Source organism: Anneissia japonica, unplaced genomic scaffold (genome assembly GCF_011630105.1).
Source record: "Anneissia japonica isolate Jap-2015-1 unplaced genomic scaffold, ASM1163010v1 scaffold284948_len69017_cov188, whole genome shotgun sequence".
Lineage (NCBI taxonomy): Eukaryota > Metazoa > Echinodermata > Crinoidea > Comatulida > Comatulidae > Anneissia > Anneissia japonica.
The window spans coordinates 50,727-66,878 of NW_022732770.1; the positions used below are offsets into that span (position 1 = coordinate 50,727).

Here is a 16,152-nt window from a genome sequence, read left to right on the forward strand (position 1 = left end):
TTAATTTGATTCATTGAAGGGCTTTAAAAAAGCCCCTAATACTTACAATTATGATATGATAAATATGTGATAGATTTTAGGCTTGCACATAAAATACAAGCAACAAGCTGTAAAGTTGAGTAAAAAATCTTCATGTGACCAAAATAAACGTAGTATGCTAATTAATACTACGACAAACGCAATACATTTATTTCCCGATTTTCAAGGTGTTACATACATTGCGGGCAAACTGGTTTGGTGTCCCCTGACCTAAAAAACATATTTGTTATCTACAACACTCCTGCCTAAATCTACTATAAACTAAAAAAAAAAAAAAAAAAAAATTGCTTTCATTAATAGATATTCATTTGAAAAGAAGAATGAGAAAAAACATGTCTTGCAAATTAACATGCTATTCAAAACTACTAGCCCATTCTTATTGTCTTTTTTAATGAGAATGGGCTAGTTTTTCTTTAATTTTTGGGTGGCAGCATTATATATTAATTGAATGAATTCAGTCTGTAGTACCGTTGAATTTTTTTTGTATGCACTCTATTTAGTTGTTCTCTTAAGATAATAATTCTATGATTGAAATTTACTATGTCAAATCTGATATCAACAGTTAACAAAATGCGAGGCATGATCACCAATAATTTATTTACAAAACTTCCACATCAATGAACTAAAAAGAACTCATTACACCCTTTTTAAAACTTGATAAATAAATGCATCACAACATAGTTTACATTTTTTTTTAAATTTTACTATTCACAATAATAATGATACAGTAATAATAATAAAGTACTGTAATGAAAATTATTTTCACTTGATCTAAACACTACAAATATTTTCATAGCAACTTTTTGCATTTTATACTTCAAGTACACTTTTCAAACGACATGAAGCTCAATAACAAAATTTTTACTACTGGATTTAGGGCATGGCCATGTGGCATTCTAGGAGTTGAACCCAGGACCCTGCATTCGTACCAAACACTTTATCCACCAATGTGCATCAACAGACATATAAATAAACAAAAATAATTTTGTTTTATAACAAACCTATTATAGATCCCTGTCATTTGATTGGTGGATTTTGTATCAAGTGACATCAGTTAATTACCCGATTTCGTCACTCATGGAAATTTATTTCCATCCGTGCATTTTCTTTCAATTTTTTTTGCCAATTGCACGGGGTCTAGAAAACGATAGGACTTCAACCTAATACAATCTTTTGATTGGATAAAAAGATGCGGGACTGTTCCATTTATAGAAAGGGTAGATTAACCATTCGGATGTGCACTGAGTTTAAGTACAAATAGTATGAAAGTCACTCCAGAAATTGACAATTTGTGTTAATCTATTTATTATTGCTCATTTAATAATTTAAAATGAGCTACACAATGGTTTAATTGCTTTTATTAGTGTTTTCATTATTTAATGAATGACAGTGTAATTTATAAGTCAGAAAAACATTGAAGAGCAACATGACAAATATTAGAACATTTTTAAATAGCAAAATGTTGTATTGCTTGTCGTTTTGCCTTCATGTGAGCATCTCGGATGCCTGAGGCAAAACAACTAATGTCAATTTTGAGATATCATTTGGGAGTATATTAAACACTTCTGATTTACTTGTGTAAATTTCAGGTCTCCACAGCAAGTCATTTCTTTCATTTCTTTAAGCACAAATCCAGTGATTTTCCATGGTAAAACAACGTAACTGCAAGATTACTAGGCAAACCAACGTATCTACGATGAAAATACGTTGTTTTGCCTCGGTTGGCACAGCAAAATCAACTGGTTGCTGGTGTTTTCATATTAATAATCTTAATGACGACATATATGCACAAACAGATAATGCATGATTGCCCCAGATGCGATAAATTCAAAAATAGGTTGCAGTTGCGACAATACCATGCCTGACATGTTTCCAAGTGAAAACAAGGTATCTTTGAATATCGTCAATAAACCAATGGTTGTAATTAAATTTTTACATAATCATATTGTCTATATATATAGTCCTGCAAAATACCAGAATAGTACGAAAATTTATTGCCAAGTTGCAAACATGCAAACTTTAACTCTATTTTTCTTGAAAAGTGTAAATTTCAAGTTGCGTTGTTTCGCCACAGAACAGTCAGGTATCGCTTGTCATTTTGCCTTCATATGAGCATCTCGTCATTTTTGATTTTGCTTTGTGGCCTGGTACAATGTTGTGGGGGCACAGGGCACCTCAACAGCTTAGTCAGTTTTGTACCAGTTTCAATGGAATGAACATTGTGTTTTCATGGTGATCTTAGGCCCTTCCTTGTTCCCCTCCTCCGGAAAGCATAGCAAATAAAACAATTGGTACGATGTACATCCACTGAAAGTAATAAAAAAATTTAACGTTAAACATTATCTGCCAGCACAAAAACATATCAGATATTAATAAAATGCATTCTTGATTATTCACAGCATTTCATTCTCAAGTGTCATAGTTTATATAATTTATTATAGTCAAAATATGATACCACTCGTTGCAATAAACACCACCCCCCACCACCCCACTACCATTTATCATCTATTTAGTCCAGCTTTTGCAAACAAGAGGGGGTGGGTGTGTGTGCATACATGGCATTAGTATTATATTGAAATTACTAAATATAGTGACAAAACAGGGATCCTGTCCCCCTCCCCTTCCATTGGATATTCCCCCGAGTCTGACTAATAATCCAAAATACTTACATATTTAGCAAAAAATGACCTGTTATCCGCACCAGCGCCTTTAGCCTTTTGTTGCTTCTCATCTTCTAGTTTCTGTATATAGGCTTGTGTATCTGGCCTGTCACAAAATACAAACAAGCCCCAGATTACTCCAAATACACAATTGTCAAACAAAAATGAGTCCATGTACCTAAACATGGTGCTTGTGAGTGGCCATGCTAACCATGAACTATAAGAATTATTATGTACAGTATTATATAACCGCGACTTGTCTATCCTCAAGATAAGCATGAGCCTAGTACTTGTTACCTTCTGAAGGTAGGGTCATGTAAGCCCCACAGATCACTTAGTACAAAAAACAAGTTCTCATAATCTTGAAAGCTCTGATGAGTGCAGCATAATAGAGGCAGTAGAGCTAAAGAAGGTCTATTAATTAACTATTAATCAGGCAAGTGTTTCTAGAGCTCCTCATGAGGGCAGTATAATAGAGGCAGTAGAGCTAAAAAAGATCTATTAATCAAACTATTAATCAATTAGGCTCATGAGGGCAGTATAATAGAGGCAGCAGATGTAAAAAAGATCTATTAATCAATCAATTTATTTAATTAATAAATCAGCCGAGTGTTTCTAGAGCTCCTCATAAGAGCCGTATAATAGAGGCAGTAGATCTAAAAAAGATCTATTAATTGTTCAACTATCAATCAATAAGCCTCACGAGGGCAGTATAAGAGGCAGTAGAGCTAAAAAAGATCTAATCATTTAGCCGAGTGTTTCTAGAGCTCCTTATCGGAGCTAATAACTTTGTTTAGCTGTCATTACAATAGGGGTTCAAGTGTCCAAGTCTTTCCGAGAGTCTCTCGGAAATTGGGACAGCCTCATGCACTCCTGCAAGCAAGCAAGAATCTCCCAAAAAAATGACCCATCTTTCACCATTTCATAATATTTGCACGTTTTTACAGTTTATTTTTCAATTGCCTCACGGAAATCGGTGACGATGGGTATTACCACGTGCAGAAAAATAAAACTAGAGCTAAGAAAGCTCATTAAACCAGATCTCTTGGATGCAAGTTCTTCCACCTCAGGACCACTGGTGGTTATTCATTATTGTGTATGAAACTCCCTCACTCATGTTGTTAATAAAGTAAGGCTAACACTGTGTGCATGTCTTTCAGCCCCAGGGTCCTGGGTTCAAATCTTGTGACTCAAGGGTTTTTTTTTTTTTGTGACTAAAATCACCTTCACTGCTTAAAAAGACAGTTTATAGAGCATGTTACTGTTGAAGAAAATGAAAAGCTAGCTTTATGTGACAATTCTATTGGTATTTGCCCATATATGGATAAGATATATCATCATGCCATATATGGGATTGATATGACATCATCTTTCCCATATATGGGAAAAGTACAGATGCATACTTACAAAGGTCCTGGTACTGTAATAGTTAATGATACAGTAGAGTTGAAGCTAGCAAGAGCGTCACTGGTGACTGGCAGTCCGTGGCAGGTTCCTTGTGCTGGACTCAGTATTACACTTAAAACATTCCCTGATTGGTCAGCGTGTATTGTGATGTCATCCCTGAGGTGCGACTCCACTAATGAACACTGTCCAGAAAAAAAATTAAAATTTGTATCAGTGAAATAAAATACAGCAAAATTCTATAAAAAAAAAGTAAAGTACAATATTAAATATATAAATCATATAAAGTTAACTACAATACTTCGAAGAATAAATTTTTTTTTTTAGTGATTTATTTATTTTACTATTAATTTATTATTTCTTCTGTATTTATTATTAAATTTGCTAACCAATTTCTAATCATAAATATTAATGTTATATCATTATTACTAGCATTTATTGTTACTGATATTATTTATTCATTCAGTTATATTTATTCAGAATTCATACAAAAAAATATAAAAATACAAATTCAGAAACAGAAGCCATTGGCAATAAAAATGTAATTGTTGGCAACTGCAGTTGAATTATTATTATTTATTATAATCTTTAATATTATATACAGTACTTACTGCTTTTGTAAAAGTATATACATAATCTTCAGCCTCAGAAAAGTCGTCAACATCAAATGATTCTGTTAATTGAGTTGGTACTCGCACTCTATAAAAACCACCTTTTTTGGCCAAGCTCTGAAGAAAAAAAAGAACACCTATTTCTTAAAAATATTTTTCTCTGATGTAAATAGCATAACTTCTTTAGAGACACAAGTCAAGCACACATTATCAGTTTGTTTGCATGTTTGAACTCAAGTGTTATAATGTATACTTATTCCAGATAAATCTGATCAAACAAATTGTGATTAAAAAAATCAGTCAGATCAAACATTATCTGTTGTCTGACAGACAAAATTCTAAGCCCCTGTCCAGACTATCAAATTTTATTTGAAAAAAATCATGTGACATGTATAAATACGGTCATGATGACATCACATCATGACCATAAATAGGCACATCATGACTATATATGGGTATACAAAAGTTTTTTGTCAGAGAAAATTTGATAATCAGGACAAAGCTTAATCACTGAATGTCTTTGATTTTCAGACAACTACTAACTTTAAGTTTGCTTTGCTCTGCTGATGTAAGTGGGATCGTATGTATTATTGTTCCTGGTCCCATCTTAAGTGGGGAACGGAAATGGATACTGGCTCTCATGTGAAATACTGCATCTGGTCCTGAAGAAATAAATACAGATTAAATCAATGGTTGATTTTGCATATGGTTATGAATTACATTTTAATTTAATTTGTGCTTTGGTACTATTAACAAAATTGTGAGTTGCCTCCATATGAGTGTGTACATACCTGACTCAAAACTGTGTTCAATTGGTAAACTTAAACCACCAACAATAGAATCATCAATTAGAGGCTAAAAAAGTGATAAAAAAATAATTATTTATTATAAAAATTATAAGATACTGCATTAAATTAGTTAGATAGTAGTCTAGATGCCTGTAGTACAGATAAAATAATAGCAATTTAATAAAAATGTATGTTTAGTATGTCAATGGCAGATACCAATGCAATTACAGTATACATGTAGTTCACTCCTAGTGCTACCCCGCTGCATAGGCTGGTATCTACCAAGTCTGTGTGGCCTTTCTCTGGGCCTACGCTAGATTTAGCATCGCGGTTCACTCAGTTCAAGACTTGTTTATTTTCCCCCGCGATGAGGGACGCTATCGCGCATGTGCTAGTGATCGTCGTAAGAATAGCATTGGGAACTATTTTCACGACTCTTCGTAAAAATAATCACTGCGTTAAATTAAAGCCATGGTATTTTGTAGATATAGGATAGATGAAAGAACACAGAATATACTGATTGTCTGCCAAACTAATAAATTGAACAAACTCTGTATGGCTGATAGCAAAAGATTGTTTTTGTCAAGATTATGCCTGTACTGTAACTTCATGTTTGGTTTGAAAATACTCCTACAGGATTACTATTACCACGAGGGAGTTGTTGTATGGACAACGTCCGAGCAGGTAACAATATTTAGTTAGGCGAAAGAAGCAAGGTCAATATGATAGGATAAAATACCTTGTTTTACTCTGATACAGGGGGAAAAAAGCCCAATTCAGGAAACGTTACTTTGCAGCACATTGCAAGTTCTATTACTAGTCACCGACAACATTAAACGTCAGCGACCCTAAAAACTCTTTGAAAATACAAAACACAAATAAACCAAGAGGGCACTTGGCTTTCCATACTGCGGCAGTAAATTGAAACCAAAATGCATAAAACAATACAAGACTGAAATGATCTGTCACTTCTGACCCAGCCGAATCGACCCGGGCCAGATCAACTCAGGGCTGAACTGAAACGACCCGGCCTAGATAGAGGAAGTAAATAATAATTTTTCATGAGGCACCTACCTAGGAATAGGTAGGCCTAGGCTAGGTAGGTATGTTACAAATTAACGAATGTGGGACGGTAAGATGATGAATCTTATTCTTCGTGGATGTAATTTAAAGCAAGCTCATCCTAGGCCATGATCCAGCAGCCGGACTGTTATGTCTGGTTCAGGAACTCAGCCCTCTCACCTCCCGCGAAAGAAATGTTTCGGGCCTGCAGCCTGCTCATGCCTAAGCCTGGCCTAGCCTAGGCCCTAGGCCTCTAGCGGAGCCCAGATCGATTATCGAGAATGAAATTGTTTTAAAAAAGCTGCTAATTTATCAAAATAGAATAACATTAATAACGACTCACTTTTTTACTATTTACACATTGCAAAAATACAAAAAAATGCAAGCAAAATGTAGCGAAACTTCGCATGGAGAACTCCATCTTGAATTTTTTTTTTATTAATTACTGCCCTCTATAAAATATTACGCCTAGGTGGGTACAGTATCAAGAGTATAGTGCGATAATACCGTACTTGTAGTAGGCTAGCGCCTAGTCAGTCAATCCATATCGAATTTATTGAATGTAAACTTTTAAACATTGGCACACATCATCCTTAAAAAAAATACCAGTAAAATATCAAAACATTTACAGACTTACAGAAAAAAAAGCAAGTAACTTTTAAGATTAATATTCGCTCATTTGCGTCTATAAGTAGTCCCATTAAGCCGTGACAACAACAGTGTAAAACCTTCCTCAAGATGGCGACGGAAACATCAGTGAGATCGACAACTACAGCCAAAGAAGCCGATGAAATACTAGAAGATGAAGCATTAGCAGAAGAGGTATGGTATGCCACCGCATTAGTTTTTGTGTTGATTTATTTCGAAAGTGACGCATGTTTTTTTTTTATGCCAGGGCCTAGGCCGTAGACTAGGCGTAGGCTAGGCCAATCTGTGTCTAGCCCGTCTGTGCTCAACTGATGTGTGAGGGGCAATAATGCCCGAGGGCCTAACCTTGCTTCGTGTTCATTATTTGTGTGATTATCAGTGAAGACCAGGTTCGATCAGATAGCAATTTGAGTAAATTATACTTTGTGTAAATAAATCATAATTCTTTTTAGAAAGGGGATATATGTACGTGACCGTAAACAAATCAGTAAAATAAAACGATATATCTAGGCCTAGGGCCAGCCTAGGCCTATGTGAAATAAATAACACATGCGCAGTCATACATACAGTACTTTAATAAACTTACATCATTCACTCAATCAAAATTAGCGTCAGCCCAAGCCGTGGTGCAAAAGCTTACCACGGCACTGATTTATTTATAATTTTGTTTTTATTCAAAGTAATTTAATTTCCTACAATATAGTTTAATCATTAAATAAATTATTAAATGATTGTGTTAACTTTTCAAATAAAAGTGATACTCTGAGCTGGAAATATTTATATTCTTTTCATTTTACTCACGTCATTAGTTGAATGAACACACTTGACAGAGTACAGTACAGTACCAGGGCCTACGCCAAAACATCCATGAAGGCTCCCTGCTGAAACGAACACTCTATTACCACAGAATCAAAACGATATTCTTTTGTTGTATGATAGTTGATGTATGATCATCAATAACATTTTAGTGATTTCATTCAAACACATTTACCTACGTCGTCCCTAACAAAAACAATATCGTTAACATTCTCTAGTCGGGTCGATAGTCGAGTCCTGATTGAGTGAGAACAACATCCAAGAAAGACCACGTTGAGAGCATGTGATCCACACTTTACAAACTGTGTTGAAGCAGGAAGTAAAGAATATGCATGTTTTTTTCTGTAAGATATTTAATCATGAATAAAGACAAAAAACAAATATTTTGAATGTTTTATTCAAACAGTAACAATAAACAACATTGGCAGTTAATTTGAATGAAATACCACGCAGTGACTGTGTCTACAAAGTATGGATTCAGAGAGCATGTGGAATAAAAAGACTTGCTTTTACGTTGTGGTCGTGATGTGAGTAGAGTAAAAAGAATACAAATAGGCTTATTTTTAGCTCGATATCAAAATGATTCAATAATCTATTTAATGATTGAAATACATACTACTGTAGCAAATTTAATTACGTTTAATAGTGAACAGTAAAAAAAAGTGTCTTCATGCAAACATCGTCCAGTAGTGAATACCTACACTATGTTTAATCCAGGGACCTCACACTAATAAGGACCCAATACAGTTGAACCTTGATTTTACATGTGGTACAGGACCGTAGGGCGTACGTAAATCAGGGAATTCGTAAAACTGAGGTTGGGTTAAATTTGTGGTAACCTTTGACCTAATACGTATGTAACACTCATTAAACGTATGTTGTGAACAAACGAACAATGTTACCTAGCCTAGGCCTACGAATAGAGCCATGTGTTTAGTGTTTTTATTCATCACTTTACGATGTCATAATAAAGTGTTCAAATAAAACAATGTGTCTATGTATTAATTCATCACTTTTTATCTTTTATTTTATATTTTACTAAAGAACATGAAAGTATTGTAAGATTACAACAAAGGTATAACTTGGGAATTCCCCTTCATTCATGGCTATTCTAAACAAGAGCTGTGGTGTTAAATGTTATTCATATATATTGGGCCTGCTGAGATAAACTAAAACCACATCAAACCAATCAATCGATCAAACCAATTAGCGTTCGTGAATGAAATTATACTCACTAAGCTTTGTGTGGAAAATTCGACCAGACAAGTTTTCCACACGAAGCTAAGGAGGAAAGCAGTTATTTTGAGCACCATCGGTAGTTGTTCATCCCGCTCAGTTCACATGGTTTTAGATTATAACAGCCTATTATTAGACTCAATCAACGTTGCTGTATATTGTTTATAGTATAGAAATAATAAGCAGACAGAAAGTAACAAATCTCTTTTTACTTTAATGGTGGCTCTGAAAAGAGCCGTTTGTTTTGAATATTTTCAGGGTTTTTGATGACCCTTAATTAGAAATATTTTTATAATAAAATTGCAAATTCAATTACGGATATTTAAACCATCAAATGGCATCAAATCAAAGAAAACTAATAGGAGAAATAAATTAACACAGAAAGCTGGAGAATATAATATGCACAGCCTGTCCTAAATAAACTCAGTAGCAAGCATTTTAGTAACAGCTTGTATATACAGTAGTCTGTTACTACACTGTACTGTGTACATATGTGCTTCCAGTGAGCAATCAATTATTAATGGGCCAGTTGACACCTGTATTCTCAAAAATATTCATTTCATTTAGTCCTCTTCATGCATGCTAATATTTCAATATTACAATAATAGAATACCTAGCATAGACTTTCTCTTTAAATGTTTACTAGACTTCTTAAAAATATATTTAAACAAAAATATAAGTCTGGCCAAATTGTTTTAATTTTTTTGTCTATCCTTGCATTTTGAGGGGTAAAATGCTCACCACTAGAATAAAAATCCATAATTATATCAAATTTATGCTTAAAAGTACCATTTTCAAGCATACAAATATGTTTTGCCACTGTTTACACCTATAAAAAAAAATCAGCTCATTCTCACATAAAAGATATACTGTAACAGAAAAGCCTGGTACTGAAATATAAGTTATTGTTATAAATAGTATTTTGTAATAAAAAATATGCACTTTTTCAGAAATTATACAAAATATCACATAAAAAAAACCCACTGCACAACAGACCGAATTAGCAATCAACGGTGTTCAGCTATAGTGGGTATTCGAACCAAAACAAACGCACGAAGATAGGCGATTTACACAGTAATTTAAGAAGATAGCCTTTACTAAAACGTCTCATACATGCTTTGTGTGTAAAGTTGAGTGTGATTTAAATTAACAGAAACCATTGTTACATGTTTATGAATGTGTCACCTTTTCTCTACGATTGTGTATGCCAAATGTGAAATATAACGAGAATAAATCGTACTATTTTGGGAATAAAATGCACATTGGTCGCATCTGCCTGTGTTACAGCACGACGACGGCAGCCGTGTATTCACTCACAGTGAATCATGGTGTCGGTCGATGAATGTGCTTGTTGCAAGCTCATGAAAAGTGTTGTACAGTTTGCAGATTTCAAGGAGAGCTAAGTTATTCAAAATTATTGAATAATGTTCCTAAATTCACACCAATAAACTGCAGACTGGATGTCTAAACAAGTAAAAGACTTGACGACAGCACGGAGCTGAACATTAACAGTCAGGCCTCACTCAATCATCACATCCAGCCATGTCGCGTTGTTGTGCAACAAGTGTCAGGGGCCGAGGCCTCCTAGCCTGTAAAAACTCTGCGTATATTTTACTGAATTTTTGCATGAAAATAAAATCAAACGTCATTTGATAGTTCTATGAACCTTTCTTAACCTATCAATGTTTTAAAAAGTATTTTACCCGCATACTTTGGTTTTTTTGCTTGTTTTCCTGGACCATACAAAAACTTGCAACGTTATAGAATAGGACTTTTAGGCTCTGTTTACAATTTTATACCCATTCGGCCAAATTGTGATGACGTCATCTTTCGTCGCTAATTCGGTCTGTTGTCGTTCACAAACCCACTGTTTTTCACAATTATCAACATTTTCACAAGTGTACAAACAGTACTCTTTTTCGGTACCCCTCCCTCCCTCTGAAATTGTACAAAAAAGTGTTTAATTTTTGAAAAAGCATTTTTCCATTTTTTGTTAACTACAGTATACTAAAGCAATGTACTTGGTCACTTAAAAATAAATATTATATCCATGGTTGCATTATAGTTTTACCATTATTTTACATATTGCATGTTATTTTGAATCAACATTTTTATGCATATGTAAAAGTGTACAAATTCGTCTACCCCCTCCCCCAAGCGAACTGTTTGTACACTTGTGAAAATGTTAATAATGTTAAACGACCTCTTAAAGTTGTGTTTTCAAATTTATAGAAATTACTAGAGGATTTGGAGAGGGAAGAGCTACCAAGTCATATACGAGAAGCAAGGTTATCGGAATTAAAGGACCAAATGCAACAGTTCCAGAACCTCAAAGAGAAAGACTATGGAAAGTATAGGTAAGTCAGGCAAAATAGTCCAGTGTCATTGTGTGAGGGGAGAAAAGAAGATCCAAATCCATTGTCAGAATACTATTTCCAGTGGGTCCTTTTGGTTGTGATTGGGTAGTATATCAGGAGACAATCACCTACTTATTCTGAAAAGCGTTCTTTTGCACATGAGCAAACAGATCAACGGATTAAACCTCATCCGAAAGATTTTTAATGCATGCATTTTTAGCTTGTTAGCTGAAACACACGGAGAGCAGTGCATAGAAATTAAACCGGATCCTGAAGGATTTCCACTGTTCAGCGCACACACTGTAACTATGACCAGTTCAGCCGACTAAGCTATGCTGCCCTAATTTTCCAAATGTTGACATAGTTTATTGTTCTGGTCATTAAGGCCTTAAAATATGAAATCTGATTGGATATTTAAAGAAGGCAATTTTGTCGCATTTCAGCGAAATTTTAAAAGAGAAAGACATCCTTGAAGTAACGACCAATGAAAGGCATGTGATACTTCACTTCTACCATCAAGACTTCCGTCGATGTGCAATTGTCGATAAACATCTTCAAGTATGTAATCAACCATTCATTTATTAATTTTACTAATAAGTTTTTAAAAATTGTGTATGGAGCGGAGATTTTATTATAACAAGATAGCGTTCTCCGCGATTTCTGCGTGCAGATTCTGTAATAACGTAGTGTAATTGCAATTTGTAATTACAATTACTTTTGAACTTTGACATCTATGATCTTGGTGCAAATCCTGGAACAACCGCCATAGTAACAACTAGGACGCCCTCTTTCAATTTTATATTGTTTTCTGCGTGAATTGGACGCTTCTATTTGTTACACTCGCAAACCACGCAAAATGCTACCTTGTTATTATAAGATCTTTGATACGGAGTAACTCCTTCCAAGTAGAATTATTTCATACCTAATACTAGAGCAATCACACTAGAGTGCATACCTCCACCCTCTCTGCCTGGATATTGAACAATTTGGAGGCCATGTACGTGGGATTTCATAAATTTCTGTTATTTTTAAGGGAGAAAAATTCAATTTCCTTTACCTTGTCCTTTGACCTTTTCTTCCCGAAATTTAATCATCACTTTCTTAAATTATTATGTACCATTCTACTATTAAAATTTATGATGGTCCATTCCTTAGTTTTTGCGTAATCTTGCTATAACAGACAGACAAACCTATGTGGGTGAATACATAACCTCCTTGGCGGAGGTTATAATTGGCTGTTCTCGCTGCTACCAAAAAGCCATCATCATTGTGCTGGTTTTTGTAGGTTTTTGCACAGTGTTTTTCTTGCAGGCACTTTAGTCCTCATGCTTGAAATTTCATCTTACTTGATCCAAGCAAAGACCATATTATAGCAAAGTTGTGCTTAGAAATTGAACATACATTTTAGATTAATAAACTGGTATTAAGCTAATCAATTAAAATTATTATTTTTATTGTAGTCGTTATCTCAAAAGCATTTCCAGACAAAATTTTGCAAAGTGGATGCGGAAAAAGCTTTGTTCTTTGTGAAGAAACTTAAGGTGCAAGTGCTGCCTACAGTAATCTGCTTCAGAGATGGAATTGTCATTGACAGGTAAGTCACAAACTGGAAAGTGCCATTGCAATTGGCTTGTGAAAGAGCAGAGATATTTGAGGAAAGGTGTTTGCACTTGTCACCCAAAGATAGTATAGTATAGGGGTATTTTTGGTGTGATTCACACAAAGTTTGGAGACTTGTTTTCAGTGGGGTCCTTCTTGTAGTGAATTGGGCTGTACATTGGAGGTGAATTTGGCTGTACATTGGGGGGAAAATCCTCCTTTTTTCCGAAGAGTGTACTGCATGCTTTAACATGCTCATGGCCAATTTTGCACATTTGCACACACAACCAACAGCATAAACATGTCCTCCAAAGGTGGTGCGATATCGTAACTTGCATTTCAGCCCTCCAGCTGAAACACAAGGAGAAAAGCGGATGGAATTGAACCGGGAACCAAAGGATCTTCATGGTTCAGTGCACGCACACAAGTCTGTTGCCGGGGGGGTTCGAAAATATCCTCCTTTTCCAGAAATGCCCTTTTAAAAAAGTACCATTTGCATGGAAGTTGTTGAAATTATTAAACTCTAAATATTTGAAAATCTTTAAGAATACTGCCTACGGGTTTGGCACAGGCCTTGATGAATGATAATCATCTTTATAATCATCATTGTTTCATTATCATCTTATTCTTAATCTTCAACGTCTTTGTTGTCATCTTCATCTTATCAACATCATCCTTTTCATTGATCCTCTTTAAGTTCTTCCTCATTCTCTTCATCATCCATATCATCATTGTAATCCCCATCCCTATCATTGTCATCATCATCATAGTCATTGTTATCATCATTGTCACCATCATCATCATTGTAATAATCATTACCATCTTTATCACCATCATCATCATCATTATCCCTATCCCTATCCTCATCCTCGTATGAGAATCATTAACATTGTCTGAATTTTGTTCGTAGGTTAATTGGTTTTGAGGAGTTAGGAAACACAGATAGCTTCTCAACAGAACAATTTGAAAGAAGATTAGCAAAATCAGGTAAATGCTATTTTCTATTATGATGTATTTTCCCTAAAAAATAAAAATATTGCAGTTCTTGCCTAACAGTTGCATGCTGGAAATATTCTAAACTGATTATCGCAAATTTTTACCTTGCAAGGAACAAAATAGGCATGTAGATTCTGTAGAGTAAATAGGGCCAAACTTGATATTATAATTCGGATTTGATTTTGTGATGGGTTTGGTTGACCTTTCCGATCCAAAAATTTTAATCAATTTAATAGTTTTGCTTCATTGAAAATTAAGGACTTATTTAATCGTTTGCAGTTCACAGTTTTACATAATTTTAAAGTGGTGTTTGTATTAGTTATTATATTCCTGTTTTTATTATTACTATTGTTTTAGGTGTTATTCAACTTGGAGATGTACAACCAGAAGAAAATAAGAGTATCTTTGGATTTGCAAGGAGATCAAAAACAGAGGATAGCAGTGATGAAGAAGATTACTGATGAATCGATGGGTTCAAGATGTAATCATGGCTACAAGTTATAACCATAGCTACAAGGTGGTACCATAGCTACAATGTGGGACCATAGCTACAAAATGAGACCAATATCCTATGATGGGACCATAGCGAGAAGATGGCAAAATGATATTACTGTATCAGGAAATAGATGAGAATATAGCTACATCATGATGGCTGCACCCACCCCCTTTACTGAGTGCAGTTTCCGTCAAGTGAACACCGAGTTTATTATTAAAGGCTCCAACAATTGAACTTAACTCCAGTGAGTGGACATATCCTGACCTCGGCAAGATTTTCCCAATATGTATTTATTAAGTACGACAAAAAATACCATAATTTATTCCAAAATTTAACGTGAATACAGGAGACAATAAAAAATTTTTAACAGGATTGACATAATTTTAATATTTGTTCTATTAAGTTAATATATTAAGTTGATATTTTGTAACTAATGTTACAGTAGTGACATTTTCCCCTACATGATTTGTTATTGTACTGAATACTCAGTACATAGCCAAATACTTGCAGAAAAAAAATTCCAAGAGATTTGGGTGGGAATCGAACCCACGACCTCCAGATAACTACAGTAGCCTGGTGTAAAAACCACTAGACCACCGAGTTTGCGCTTAGTGACTAGTGTTGAAAGTGTTGATCCCAAAATTAGCAGTGGGTACTGTAATGCTATGTTGAAATAACTAATTATTTTATTATACCCACTTCTAATTAGTCAATACTTTACAGCTTTTATACTTTTTTTTATTACAACTATGAAATACAAATATTTTGATTTTTCCATGTTTGGAGTATAGGATCTTAAGCCCTGTCCAGAACTATCAAATTTCATTTGACAAAAACATATGGCATGCCTAAATATGGTCAAATTATGACCATATATAGGGACATCATAACTATATATGGGCATACAACAGTTGTTTGTCAAAGAAATTTGATAATTTGAACAGAACTTCATACTTTGAAAAGTTGCTGTTCTCTGATGTATCAAAGTGCAATGTTTGATGTGTTTGGCTTGTGCCGTGAGTAGATAAATAAACTTCTGTATTAATAATTACAAATAATTTTTGACTCTACTACTTTCTTATGTGTTAAAGCTTTACATATCAACCCTGTCACCCACTTACCCCCACACAATGAGCTTAATTTCCAACAAGTTTTCTGAAACTAAGTAAGCCTTTCCTTTTGGACTATGAATATGATATCCATTATTCGTGTCCCCTGATGTTCGAATTGGGTTTTTTCGTTCTTGGCGAAATTCCACTTCATTGTAATATTAATTTCCATAGACTCCACAGAACACAAAAGAACTGGAAAATGGGAGGGTCAAAAAATTGTCCAATTTCGAGAAAAACCATGAGCTATTACCCTTTGTGTTTGTTGCAAATTTGAGCTATCTTTCACCTTAGTGTTTTTGTTGATTCTTCCATTGATAAGAACACATTC

General features: G+C 34.5%; 2 protein-coding genes across 2 annotated transcripts; one reads left to right on the forward strand and one right to left on the reverse strand.

Annotated features, from left to right (window-relative positions):
• Nucleotides 1–161: 161 nt before the first annotated feature.
• Nucleotides 162–7,047, reverse strand: LOC117115788 (ER membrane protein complex subunit 10-like). Its single transcript, XM_033259716.1, has 7 exons — nucleotides 6,908–7,047; nucleotides 5,506–5,569; nucleotides 5,258–5,376; nucleotides 4,715–4,831; nucleotides 4,107–4,288; nucleotides 2,709–2,805; nucleotides 162–2,346 (listed from the first exon to the last, which is right to left on the reverse strand). The coding sequence occupies exons 1-7, from the start codon at nucleotides 6,983–6,985 to the stop codon at nucleotides 2,278–2,280; spliced, it is 726 nt and encodes a 241-aa protein (XP_033115607.1). The 5' UTR covers nucleotides 6,986–7,047; the 3' UTR covers nucleotides 162–2,277.
• A 192-nt stretch (nucleotides 7,048–7,239) lies between these two features.
• Nucleotides 7,240–15,770, forward strand: LOC117115789 (phosducin-like protein 3). Its single transcript, XM_033259717.1, has 6 exons — nucleotides 7,240–7,386; nucleotides 11,497–11,621; nucleotides 12,065–12,179; nucleotides 13,082–13,215; nucleotides 14,131–14,207; nucleotides 14,574–15,770. Exons 1-6 carry the CDS (start codon nucleotides 7,303–7,305, stop codon nucleotides 14,675–14,677), a joined length of 639 nt encoding a protein of 212 aa, XP_033115608.1. The 5' UTR covers nucleotides 7,240–7,302; the 3' UTR covers nucleotides 14,678–15,770.
• The last annotated feature ends 382 nt before the right edge of the window (nucleotides 15,771–16,152 follow it).

Coding starts and splice junctions, on each gene's coding strand:
- LOC117115788 (XM_033259716.1), bottom strand. CDS start 6,985: ATGGAGTTCTCCATGCGAAGTTTCGCTACATTTTGCTTGCATTTTTTT. Junction 5,570..6,907: donor AATGTGTAAATAGTAAAAAA/GTGAGTCGTTAT, acceptor TCACTTTTTTAG/CCTCTAATTGATGATTCTAT. Junction 5,377..5,505: donor TGAACACAGTTTTGAGTCAG/GTATGTACACAC, acceptor TTATTTCTTCAG/GACCAGATGCAGTATTTCAC.
- LOC117115789 (XM_033259717.1), top strand. CDS start 7,303: ATGGCGACGGAAACATCAGTGAGATCGACAACTACAGCCAAAGAAGCC. Junction 7,387..11,496: donor ATGAAGCATTAGCAGAAGAG/GTATGGTATGCC, acceptor TCAAATTTATAG/AAATTACTAGAGGATTTGGA. Junction 11,622..12,064: donor AAAGACTATGGAAAGTATAG/GTAAGTCAGGCA, acceptor GTCGCATTTCAG/CGAAATTTTAAAAGAGAAAG.